This window comes from Cariama cristata, unplaced genomic scaffold, assembly GCF_000690535.1.
Source record: "Cariama cristata isolate BGI_N322 unplaced genomic scaffold, ASM69053v1 scaffold6964, whole genome shotgun sequence".
In the NCBI taxonomy this organism is placed as follows: domain Eukaryota; kingdom Metazoa; phylum Chordata; class Aves; order Cariamiformes; family Cariamidae; genus Cariama; species Cariama cristata.
Window position 1 is genome coordinate 86,663 of NW_009614410.1, and position 12,835 is coordinate 99,497.

The 12,835-nt window shown below is 36.0% G+C and overlaps 1 protein-coding gene across 1 annotated transcript in view; it reads right to left on the reverse strand.

The window, feature by feature from the left end:
• Positions 1–10,706, reverse strand: part of SLC6A11 (solute carrier family 6 (neurotransmitter transporter), member 11) — a gene marked incomplete at its 5' end in the record, with an annotated part of 77,534 nt that extends 66,828 nt beyond the window's left edge. Inside the window, one exon of the mRNA XM_009699371.1 lies at positions 10,574–10,706. Within this exon, the coding sequence (XP_009697673.1) occupies positions 10,574–10,706 (133 nt within the window). The remainder of the gene's footprint in view (positions 1–10,573) is intronic.
• Positions 10,707–12,835: the final 2,129 nt, after the last annotated feature.

Sequence of the window (12,835 nt, forward strand, 5' to 3'; positions counted from 1 at the left end):
AAGCTATGGATTAGCACTAGCTGAGGACAAACTATCTGTGTAAGAATAGGGGATTATATCTATTCTACTTCTGCTGAAGAAATATGAAATTGAATCATCACTAAGAGAATCAGTGCTATAAATGGATACCAACTCTCATGTTTCTGTATTCAAATTGAGGGACCAAGGAGATACCTTGTATGCTCTTGCTGAAGAAAAGGTGCAAGTAATATTCCAAATAAACTAAGATCCAACAAAAGCAATATCTATAGCAATTTCTGTACACACTTAAAGAGACTAGGTCATGGGCAGCCACACAAATATTTTTGTAAAACATAGCTCATAAAACCTCAACAGTTATACATCACAGATACAAGCAGTATGTCATGCACCCAAAGGAATAATGTTTTAGCCCTGACACATGTGCATCAACAATGATCACAGTAAACAGAAGAACTTATATTTTGGCTCCTATCTGATGTTCTTCTGTATGGCATTGTTCACTGATAATTTTTTGGGGGTGGAGGATAAGACAATTGGCAAGGAAGGGCAGGTTCTATGAAAGGAGAAATGAAATATGAAGAGATCATATAGGAACAAATGACTGAAACTACTGCATTTCTAAATCTTTCTTTTTTTTATTGGGTCATTGTATTTTATTTTTTATAGTGGGCTAAAAGTGTCTCGTAACCTCAACAGAAAGAATAAACCTGTACGTGTTACCTTTAAGCCAATCAATGCATTCCTTCTATAGAGATGCCTCAATGTTAATCTGTGCCTTTTAGCTTCACCTTTAATTTTTCAGCAAGTTTCACTGCATTACTGCTGCAAATATTGCAGCTGGCCTCCCACTCTCTGCACCCCCTCTTCCCCCGCCCCTTTCCATGCATTAGGTTGACAGATTAGGTGATTTCTCTGTCCAAAAACTCTCACATCTGCATGTGCCCTGAGCTGTCCTTCAGTGCACTGAAACACACTTTTTGGCTTGCTTGGGCTGTGGACCAGGGCTTAGATCCAGTCTAAGTAAGTATTCATATAAAAGTGGATCTCTGCTGTTAAGGTGTAGCTGGGAAGGAATGCAATCATGAAGATACAATTCTGATTTAAGTTTACTATTTGATACTTTCCCCAGCCACCAAACAGGAGTTTGGGAACATCACAGAGAGAGGCACAAAAATCTCCTTTTGTAATAAATCTGAGGTGTCCTTAAATGCTCAGTGCACAGGACAGCAAAAAAAAAAAAAAAAATCACCGTAGCTGTTTTAAAACCTCACACAGCGGAGGCGGAGAGCAGGAACTCTGCATGCATCTCATGAATGTTCTACTTTCCCCCTTTGAATACAGAGATCAGTCTTGGACAGAGTGTTAAAGCCTCACCATGAAGGGCTATTCTTTGCTATTACTTTAGGCTAAAACAAAAGACACTTCAGGAGATACAATCCTTGCTGCCTAGTTCCTTTTCCTGGGCTCCTACAATGGGCCCCAGTTCTTTTTTTTTTTTCTTCCCTTCCACACATCTTTCTCTTATTTTTTTCTTCTGTCCTTTTACTCTTTCTTTCTGCCTCATTGAATCTATTAAAGTCTTTATATAGCCTGCTATTGAGAAATAAATTTTCTTTGGGACTAGCGACTGAGTCTTAACTGCTGGCAAGCAAGGCTTAACTCCTGATGGGAGGGCAGAGAAAACGATGGGTAACAGGTATGAAATGTCCATCTCTGAATTTGGGGTCTTCAAGCACACCAGGTATCTTGCAGTGTCTTGCTGGTAATCAGCTCACGTAAAAGGAACGTCCTAATCCTAGCAAGTTTTGCACCTCTTTCATGCATTAGTCTTGATACAGTCAGTTATCTCTCTGCTCGTATTTTCAACCAGATCAGTATACTCTTTTCAATTATTTTCCTTGGTTTAGGTCCATATGCCAGTCCTTTTTGCACAATTGTAAATTAGTAGGCATTCTGACATTAACAGAGATGCACTGCAATGAAAGAGATATAAAATTGGGTCCTCTCTCAATTAATACAAAAGTATCCACAGTCAGAAATATAAGCACTATTCAGGTCTGCCAATAGTGTGATAAACTATTTCAAAGACTCTACGGGTAGATTCAAACTGAGTGCATTGCAGTTTACCCCAGAACCAGAAGAGACTTGCATGCAAGCTGAAAAACATATCACACTGGGGTGATAAGCTAGGTTTTATGCTTCTCTTGCATTGTGCACTTGTACGAGAGCTACAGATAGGCCAAGCAGAGACCTGTCTAAGGTCAGAGAAAGAAAAAGAAACCCATTGCCCTACCATAAGATGTCTGCATACAAACAGACAGGCTTAAGCAGGTGTACACCGGCTGGCCCTTTCTGCCTTTCTTGTGGTGAGAAGCTTCATGGGGTCAGTCTTTTGCTATGGGCATGTATTCTGACAGTGATGGCCTTGGCAGACGATTTGCAAAATCTAAGGTTTCAATGAAGGGGAAAAGCCTTCAAATCTGGAAGTTCAGAATAGCTACTACATAAAACTGAAAACATCTCAACTATCTGAGAACCATATGAATAATTCACAAACTATAAAGAAATATGCGCTGTGGGCTGGGGGGGGGGGCGGGGGGGGGGGGGAGGGGGGGCAAAAAATTGGCGCGGTGAGGAGGTGCAAATAATTTACTATCACTGTGCCCTCAATTGTGTCCAGCTTGGATTATGAAGCTATCTGGAGGGATGAACAGTGAAACACCCATAAATCATCCTACACTCCCAGCACTGCAAATGCAGGTGGAGGAGGAAGCATGACTATAAAAAGAGAGGTAAGGGGCGAATGTGTGGAGTTCCACAGTGAGAGATGACACTACACTCAGCCAGGCAGAGTCTGACAGCTTGCATTTTGCATTTTAAACTATTCACACAAATTCTGGGGTTTTCCTCAACAGAGAAATAAAAAATAAGATGTAACCAATAGTTAGGTACAGTTGCAACCTTTTTTTTTTTCCTAGTAACACACAGTAAGGAGCTTGATTGTTGGAATAAACTCTCAATAGCTCAGATGTCTATTTGGTATTGAACTATTCAGGTCTATCAGAACTGCAACCTCGGACAGAAGGTCTTCAGAAGCACTATAGAGTGAAAAAAACAGGGAATTAATACAGACTTCCATAAAATTTCTTGACAATTTACACTCAGATGGCCCTTCACTGCCATCAGCTCAGCAAATCAAACCGATCAGTGGAACTAATTAAGAACTAAGGAACAGTGCAGCACAGGGAAGGACAACAGCCATGTAGTTACAAAATTAATTTCACGAGTCCAGCCTAAGTCCCTCATATTGATCACATCTATAAAATGCACTTAGCAGCCTTTACAAGACTCTTGTCTAAGTTTTACATGTAAAGCTTCAATAAAACACTCAAACCAGGAAAAATCTGGGAGTCCATATGGAATCTAACGAAGCTTGCCAAACATAACATTTAGAATGAGGCAGGTTCCAATCAGAACCATTAAGCAGAAAAGAATTATGGAGAATATTACAGGTTAAGACACTATGCACATACACAGGAAAAAGAAAAACATCAATAGCATAAGAGTAAAATAACAAATTATGCCATCACTTCCACACATTCAACCCAATATCCTGCTTTCTTATGTTAGGTAAAACAGTACTGCTGCTCCTTTAAGAGAAGAAAGTTCACTGCTTTGCTAAGGTGTTTATAACTTTTCCAGTGATGTCATGGTAGCAGCTTAAGTATTTGAACAAATAATGAAAGTGACAAGTAAATAAATTGGAATGCCTCATGCTTTTATGTTTACTTATGAAACTACATCACTAAGAACGCTTGCAAGGTCATTTCTAATAGCTTACAATGATGAACTGCAAATTATTTTCTTAACCAAACAGTATCCTTTCTAGATATGCAATGGATAATATGACACTATCCAACGATAAATTAGGAGAAAAGTCATAAATGTTTCATGAGGAGATACTGTGTAATCATTAATCTATTATTTTAGCTTTTGATTTGCAGGACTATTTAATCAAGCATCTTAGACAACTCATGTTTATGTAGAGAGAGTAGCTAGATCAGTGATTTTTCTTATGTAGCACTTAAACAGATGTGAGCAGGGCAGTACCTTTCAGCACTATACTTTCTGTGCTATGGTGGAGAGTACCTACAGAGTGAAAAGGGGTAGCAAGTGATAAACAACCATATTAACATTTTCTAGCATGTCTTAAAGTCAAAGCTTGATGAGACAGTGTGAAAGACATTTTCAAAGTTGGTTATGATCTGCAAAACCAAACAGATTTTTTTTTCAGAGCAACATCACAGCTTTTTACAGGAGACACTGCCTCTTAGCTCTGGGTCTACTCCTCTAGATTGTTCAGTAGACACTTGATACCTGTGAAAGAGTTGATGCTTTCTGCATGTTCTTGGGTGAAGTCAGGACCACACTCCTGACCTTACTTTTCAGCATCACTCTCTATTTTTATTAGCCTCTCCTTCTGTTGTAGTTTTAAAGTATACCAAGTGGAGAGACAGCATAAAGTTAACACACACTAAGACCAGGATGATGTTGAACTTCAGGGAACTCAAAGAGTAGGAAAGGATCAAAATATTCAGAAGTCAGAATCAGATAGAATAAGGCTTCAGTAATCACATAAATTAGTTCCAGAAAAATTTGAAGAATGGATTTATGAGATTTGTCCCTTTTCCAGATGATCCCCAAAACAATGCGAGAAGGATTTCTCATCACATATTGACCAGTGGCTAATGGGCGTGTACAAAACAGTGTGGAAGAACTATTTGGGTCTGGCTCTGGTAAAATAATAGAAGTATAGTCTTCATGATATTAATGAGAATTCATTCAAAAAGACCCAAAAAACTGTATTAGTCCTGGTCTTAGCGGTTATACAAGCAGTGCGATATTCTAATACTAAACAACACAAAAGTCTTGAAGGTACACACAAATATTCTTTTAATACTTCATATTAGAAAATGCTGACTTTGTGTCAAGTCATAAAATGACAAAACCTACAGTTTTACAACAGACTTCTTTTATTTTGTTTACTAAATGTTTCCTAGACCAAAAGTAATTTTCCTGCATATTTCAGATTTTTTTTTTTCAAATTAGTGTTACCCAGACAAATTATATCAGAAATTACACTTATTGGTGTTACCCAAATTACTTTACAGAAAGGTTTCAGAGAACAGATTGGAATGCATTGTAAATCTGAACACATTTTACTATTTTGTAAGGAATGTAAGCTTCTTCTGTTGTCTGCTTTCTGTAACCAAGTCATTATTTAATAATGTATTCTATTGCCATAGAATAGATGGCAAAGCAAAGAAAATGGTTTGGGGTATAAATTCATATGGTATTATTATATGTTACAAATATTCTGTAAGATGGAAGCTGTCTTTTTGGCAATGCTTATCTCTAATATCCTTTGGCAGACCTGTTGAAATCTTTAGCAGACTGCATTATTTGTTCATCGGGTTCAACTCTGCAATAAGATTGAAAGAGTCTTCATTGATTTTTCCAAGAAATGTAAAAGATATTGCATATGTACAAGGGCAGTTTATGGCATTTACTACACATCAAATACTCCCTGCTTAAACCAGCCTTTGGATCCAAATCTATTAGTCATTATTATATTGGTTTCCTTTTCACAAGGAGTTCTGCCTTTCATTTTGTGGCTTTCTTGCAAACATAAGATATCACACTTAAAAATGCAAAGCTAGGAGTGTGGTAAAATGTTCTAATATCCATAATTGAAAATGATAGAAGACTGCAGGCTGCTTTTTATACACTTTTGATTCAACCCTTCCTCATCTACAGAGCGGGCAGAAGTAGTGCTCTTTTATACAGCACAGAAGCACATCATGCAATGATATTATAAAGACATGAGCAAGTTTGATCAGTTGCCCTATGGCTGTGTGACATACTGTATGCTGATTAGCTGCCACTCCCATTCATGAATAGGCCAATGACGCTGACTAGGAAAGACAGACTCAAAAAGAACACCCAAAATCCAGCTATTAGCTTATTTATACAAGTATTCAAGTCATTTTGTGTGCATGAATAGTTGCAGGCACTCAAATCCATTCCACATAGTAACACAGATGATACAAAACCATGTTTTAATCAGGAGCCGACAACAGAAATGTAACAAGCTAAGCAAAAAAAAAATATGCATAATTCAGTAACAAAATTAAATATTGGAATGAACTTACATGTAAGAAAAAATTAATAAATTACCCATATCATGAGCATAGTTTAGCATTGGAATAGACATGTGAAATCTCTGTCCTTGGACGTTTTTAAGATGCAGCCAGCCAAAGCACTAAGAAAACTGTTCTGAGTTCAGTATTGATCCTTTTTTGACCAAGAGGCTAGACAAGAGACTTTCCAAGATCCCTTCCAACCCATACAATTTTGTGATTCTATAAATTCACGTACCTGACAGTTCCGAACTAATAATATCAGCACCAGACAGGTAAGTGTTGATGCATTCAAAAAGTAAGCAAGATGCTTGAACAGAAAAGGAATGGACTGATGAATAAGACAGAGACTATCATAATGCTTTTATATAACTCTAAGTCTACCAGCCTCCTCACTTCTAAAGGAATTGCGTAGACCTTGCTACAAGTGAGGATTCACTATAAGCTCAGAGGATTGATCCCTATCTAAAAAAACCTCCCATACTCTCATAAAAAAAAAATTAGGATTGCTTCCTGCAATTGAGGAAAAATAGATTAGGAACTTCTGCCGTCCCTTTCTCAAAGTTAATGCACAAGCACATTTAGTCAAATTAATAAATGGATAGTCAAGATCCAAAAAAGGACTGGTTCCCTTGTACCTGAAGATTTCACAAATGTTATATGAAGATCAAAAATTAGGAAGCCTCAGCAACTATGTAGGTACATTATAGAAATACCCAGAATTGTCATAATTAGCAATCAAAAATGTTCTGGAAAAGTCAGACACTAAGCCAAGTCCTAATGATCAGAGTCTAGAATGATACTTTAAATGTTTAGAAAATTAAACTTTCTTTAGCTTTCTTCACAGTTCTTACCTCATCTTTGGAAGCATTTGATGCTAGCTACTGAAAATACTTCTGCATAAGATGGATATCAGATATTATCAAGCTCAACAAGTTGCAATATACACATAACATTATGATAACATTACATTGTCATATTTTTCTCCTTTTGAGTTTCTCAAAGACCCTGCATTTACTATGTATGCAACATTTTAAATCTGAAAGCTAGTATAGAAATAACTTCACATCTAAGATTGAATAAATAATGGCAAGAGCCTTCGAAAAGGCACAAATGTGTTTCCCCTGAAAGCCACCAGAACCACCTGAAATTATTTCGGTATTACGCATCTCATGGAAAACTAAAATGTTTTGTGAGAAAGTGAAGACTTTTCAACAATAGTAATGGAAAAGTTTAAAACATCTCGTTAACAGTGTCACAAGCACTTTATTTGGAGCTAAACTTTATTGAATATATTACATCTAACATATCTTAAAATATTAAATATTCATAATCTAGGTAGATGAGTTCTGTGGTAGTGCTAGTTGGAGAACGATGGGTTTATTTTATGACAGCTTTTAAGGCTTGGATTTTTTTTTTCACCATGCATTAGGATGCAGAGTAAAAAAAAGGGAAAAAGAGTAAACCAACCTCTTGAATATTTCACAGAACACAGTTGTATGAAGATGGTAAGTCTCTCTCTCCCCTTCTCTATTTTATCTCTTTCTGTTTCCCCTGTCCTCTTTCTCTCTAGCTATTCTGTCCCCCAGACACCTTCCTTTGAAAATGTTTGCAAAGGTGCTAAGACTTTAAGAAGTTTTCTGCTTTGAATAAATGTGTTATTTAATTGAAATTATTCAATCCAATTACACTGTATAGCAAATTTAACAGGCTAGCCTAAAAACACTTTTAATATTATGATAAAAATCTAGAAGTCAATTTTAAATGTTTCCTAGAAATGAGCATATAATAAATTCAATCTAGTGTGAAGGACTATGATTGGACGAGCTTAAATATGAACTTTCAAAATGCCAATATATCAGAAATGCAAACTACAACCCAGAAAACTGCTGTCATGTATATTTCAGAGCATTTCATTCCTCTGTAGTATCCACAACACCTGACTGCTATGTCTTTGCTTAGCTGGTCTGGGAAGCCAGTGAGATGGCACAGATTTCCAGTGACTTTGGCCATAATAAGTGGCAAGTGTAGGAATATTAAAATTCTTAATTACATCTAAGTAGTGAACTTGTGTCCAGGAGGAAAGTGTATCACTGGAAACCAATTGCAATGTCACACATTCACCCGGTAAAAAGCTTTCCTTGCTAATTACAGGAGCAGAACTGGAAAAAGAAATAATCACTATTGGCTATGAAAGATCCTTTCTGCACATTTCTTGAGAAGCAATGGATCCTCTGCATAGGCAGGCTGCTGAATACCACAGTGTCTCCTGAAGAACACAGGAATCTACACCAGTCTACTTCCTCATGATTTCGGAAACAGAACTGCTGCTTATGATAAACTGATCTAAATAGTGTAAAATAGATGATGAGTCTACCTCTTACAGGACCCTGATCTAATTTTTTTAAGCTTGAGACCTATAAAGCTAAATATTGGGTATTAATTCCATTTTCTTTGCACTTCTGTTGCAAGACTGCTAGTTATTTCTGCTTAGTTGAAAAGCTTATCATCCTATTTCAAGTAGGCAAGCCATGACTCTTTCTCAGGCTGTTTCACCTAACCTCATCAGAAAGGTGGTTATTAAAATCACACTGCAATAAAATCAAATAAAATTTATTCCGCCTACCAGTAAGCTGAGGTTTTAGCTAAGCTATTGGGGGTGGGGTCAAACAGGTCTATTTCACTTTAAATACTTCCAAAATGCAAGATCTATTTCTGGGGAAATGGTATAAGCTGAAGGAGTCTCATGTGACATGTATATGAAGAACAATAAAAATCTGAATGTAAACTGCAGAAACGTAAAATATATCCTTTCCAAAATCACTAGAGCCTCATCAGCAAATGATTTCTACCAATGCTATTTTTCTTAAGTACAGTGCAGTTTTGCACAACCTTGCATGCATGCACACACGTGCATTCAAAGTACATGTTTTTTCCTCCACCCTTGGGTCAGATTATACTACGGTAGAATAGATCTCCATCTTCAGACATTCTTTCTGATGGAAAAATGAAAATTAGTTTTGCTCAGTTTCATTTCTTCACTGCCAGCTGTAGCTCCTCAGACAACTCTAAGCCACTTTTGTACCTCCCTGGAGTGCACGCTTCAAAGACATATGGACATTTATCTTGTCATTCCCTTATATCACCTTTGCTTCTCTATATTTCTTTCTTTAGGTTTTTCCCCTCCTCTTTCCTCTAAACTATTCATGCTTGTATGTATCCCTAGACAGTATTTCTCAGCATTTTTCCTGCAGTGACTTGATAAAAGTATGGCTGCATAAATCTCTGTGTGCAAATACTTAGACGAAAAATGCAGTACCAGATTGACTGACACAGTTGGCAAATACAGACAGAATTCAGCAAATAGTTTCAGCCAAAATTTTGATAGGAAGAAGGATGTGTGTGGTTGAGAAAACTGAAAAATTTCACTCTGACATTTTCTAAATTAAAAAAAGTAACAAAAACAAACCCCAAAACCACCGTGTACTTCAAACATTTAATTTATAAATGTAGGCTACTAAAACAGAAAACAAAAAAAATCCAACCACATTTCCAAACTAAGTAATAAACAATTGAAAATCAAATGCACAAAATGTTTCAATCCACCAATTTTTTTCCTTGTATTCTTGGGTTCCAACACGAGAAATCAGTGCTTTTTTTAGACCACTCCTCCAGAACTACAGCTCTTTTCCTCTCTTTGTGTAGTTGATTAATCATATATTCTACTCAGAACCACATCTGCTACTACTCCAGGGGCAGCCTCCAGTCATGGGATGACTCGCCTAGGCTGTGAAGTAATGTCTGTCTGTTGGGTGTCCAGTATGGAATGGCATTCACTCAAAAAGTTACAAGAGTAAAAGATATTTTTCTTTTTTTCTTAATATGTCCATCTTTATCTCTGAGTTTTTTCATTATTACTGCTTTCAGTGTTCCATTTGCATTCATTGTAGTTTGCTTGTATTTCTCAATTCTCTCTGCTCTGTGTGTAATTTACTTGTGTCACTGAGAGTTTCAACTCCTGTCAGTTTGGGACAAAATTAAAATTTTTGATACTTCATGTACAGAAATCAACACAACGCAGTGTCCAGTTTCAGAGTTCAAGGACTGGCCAGTAGTGTAGTCTGCTAAATTAACCAAAACAAAAACAACCAGCCTCATCCAACAGAATTAGGGAAAAGCAAATCACGAAAACCAAGAAGAACAAAACAATGCAAAGTATGACTGATTCTTACCTAGAATTATAATTTATATACCCTCAAGTACAGTTACTTACAGCAATGCAAGATGCATTTGAAATTCTACCATTCTGATTTAAATACATAGAAATGACAACACAGGTTTGGAGCACAAGAGAGTTGTAATACAGCTGATGCACAGAATTTTAACCTCACCTTTCCAGTAGACTTTGTTCCTTTCCAAATGCAAAAATAACAGATAGTCCAAGCAGCAAGGAGGCACAGAGCAAGTTCCCAGCGAAGATTCCCAATATGTTCAATTCCATCAGATATAGCTAGCACCCTTCGTCTTCCAAGAAAAAAAAAAAGATGATAATATTGTTGCAAAACAGCACTACATATAAAACATTGGGCTAAAACAAGTTCAACTTCAACCAAGATGACTCCTAGTTACTGACTACTGAAAATGCACCATGCCAAGATAGAAGAGACAAAAAGAAAAAATAGAATATTCTCAGTGGATTTTAAATCTGGTTAAAAATGAAAAAATGATTAATTTTTATTTTGTCACTGACCTGGAAAAAGGATTTTAAAATAGTTTTCGTTTGAAGTAAAAGTCAAAGAAAAAAACTCAAATTTCTTTGAATAACTGGCGTATGTAAGCCCAAAATAAAGCAATTCAATAACGTTTTTTTCAATTATTTTTTTTCAGAAAAAAGTCCCAACCTTTATTTTTACCTTGTAATATTTATTTTCATAAGTTTCCTTTTTTAATTGAAACTATAATTTTAAAACATTTATTTTCAAAACTGTCAAACATGATGACATTTTCCAGATGGATTTTATTTAGGAAATGCTAACATTAAAACGTTAATATTTGAAAAACAAACTTTTTTGGTCAAAAGTGGTCAGCACTTTTGTATTACATTTACTACTTGAAAATAGTGTATTTGAAATACTAGCCACTCAGTTCTAAAAACATAAGTCCTCATATATGTTAGAAACATCCCTCACAGCTCACAGTCCAGGGCCAAAGAATTAACTAACTTCGTAAACAAGATACAGAGAGTGAAGAGTTTATTTTTTTTTCTAAACAAGAATTTGGGAACAGAAAAATCAAGTGAATTGCTAGTATTCACACAGGAAACATGAAGAACCAGACTTCAATGCTAGTTTCCAGAAATCTGGGCTAGCATTTTATTCATGAGAACATTTTTTTTATATAAGAATGATGCTCTTATCTGTGGGATGCATGGTCCTTTTAAGTCCTTTTATTGTTACTTTAAATAAAGACTCAGATTAAACAAAACGTAAATTATTTACCAGCCCGTAAATAAAATAAGGGTACTCCTGGTTGTATGGACAAAGAGGTTAAAAGCAAGGGCAAAAATTTATTCCTGTAATGCTCAAGGATTTCATGAATTCTCTTGAGATTTTTCAATTGCTCTTTCAGGCTTAAGAAATCTTACAGATAATTAAAAGACTTTGTTTCAGGAATTTCAGTTTTCCAGAACAATAAAAGTATGATTTAACTGGTATATGAGGTCAGAAGTTGATATGGATTTAAATTCCATACATTTGGAAACATCACTTTTAAACAACTTCAAGCAATTAGTCATTTACAAATTATATACACAGAATAATTCATTTCAGTCATTCATGCCTTTTATCAGCTTAATCAAATCTCTATAGGGACTGGTCACAGTTCATTCCATGTATGTTTCCATAGATATATTTGCACACCTGTATGCACACACATACACATTCACATAAAATTTTCCAGCATTCAACCTTGCATAAATTATCCTGAGCAAAGTTTTCTCTGCAATCTGTATTACATGTTATCTATACAATCTCAGAGACTGGAGACTTACACTACCCTCCCTCCCATAGACATTGTGAATGAAAACAAATAGACTTAATTTCACAGGTACTCTGATATAGTTAAAAGCCCTATAACAACTATATTATGTATACAATTAACGTGCATATAGTTAGACAGATAATGTAATTAATTGCAATAAAATATATTTAGGTTAAGAGTTGAGTATTAAGTCAAAAAAGTCCAACCTACAAATACCCATACAAAATAATTCTTCCTTTTGCATTTGATTCAATCATTGGCCAAGATGATCAATTCAGGGAGTATAAAGTACGATCACATAATTCAAGGTCATGCCTAAAATAAATAAATGTTGGGGCTACCTAGGGAGGAATCTGATTTGGTTCTTTCTGCTTTCACCAGCAGCAGGTTGAGAATGAAGGGAAGTTCCTTCACCTGCCTCTAATGATGGAGTAGGAGGATGGAGACATCAACAGCTGGTGATATAGCGGGAAAATGAAAAGATCTAACCATCACCAAGCCTTTTTCAGATGGCCATACAGATGCTGCAGAACCTATTCAGTCTTTCACACATTTCAAGAGCTGCAGCTGCTGTTCCTGCTGCAGTCATTTACAACGTATATACTAAAATTTTA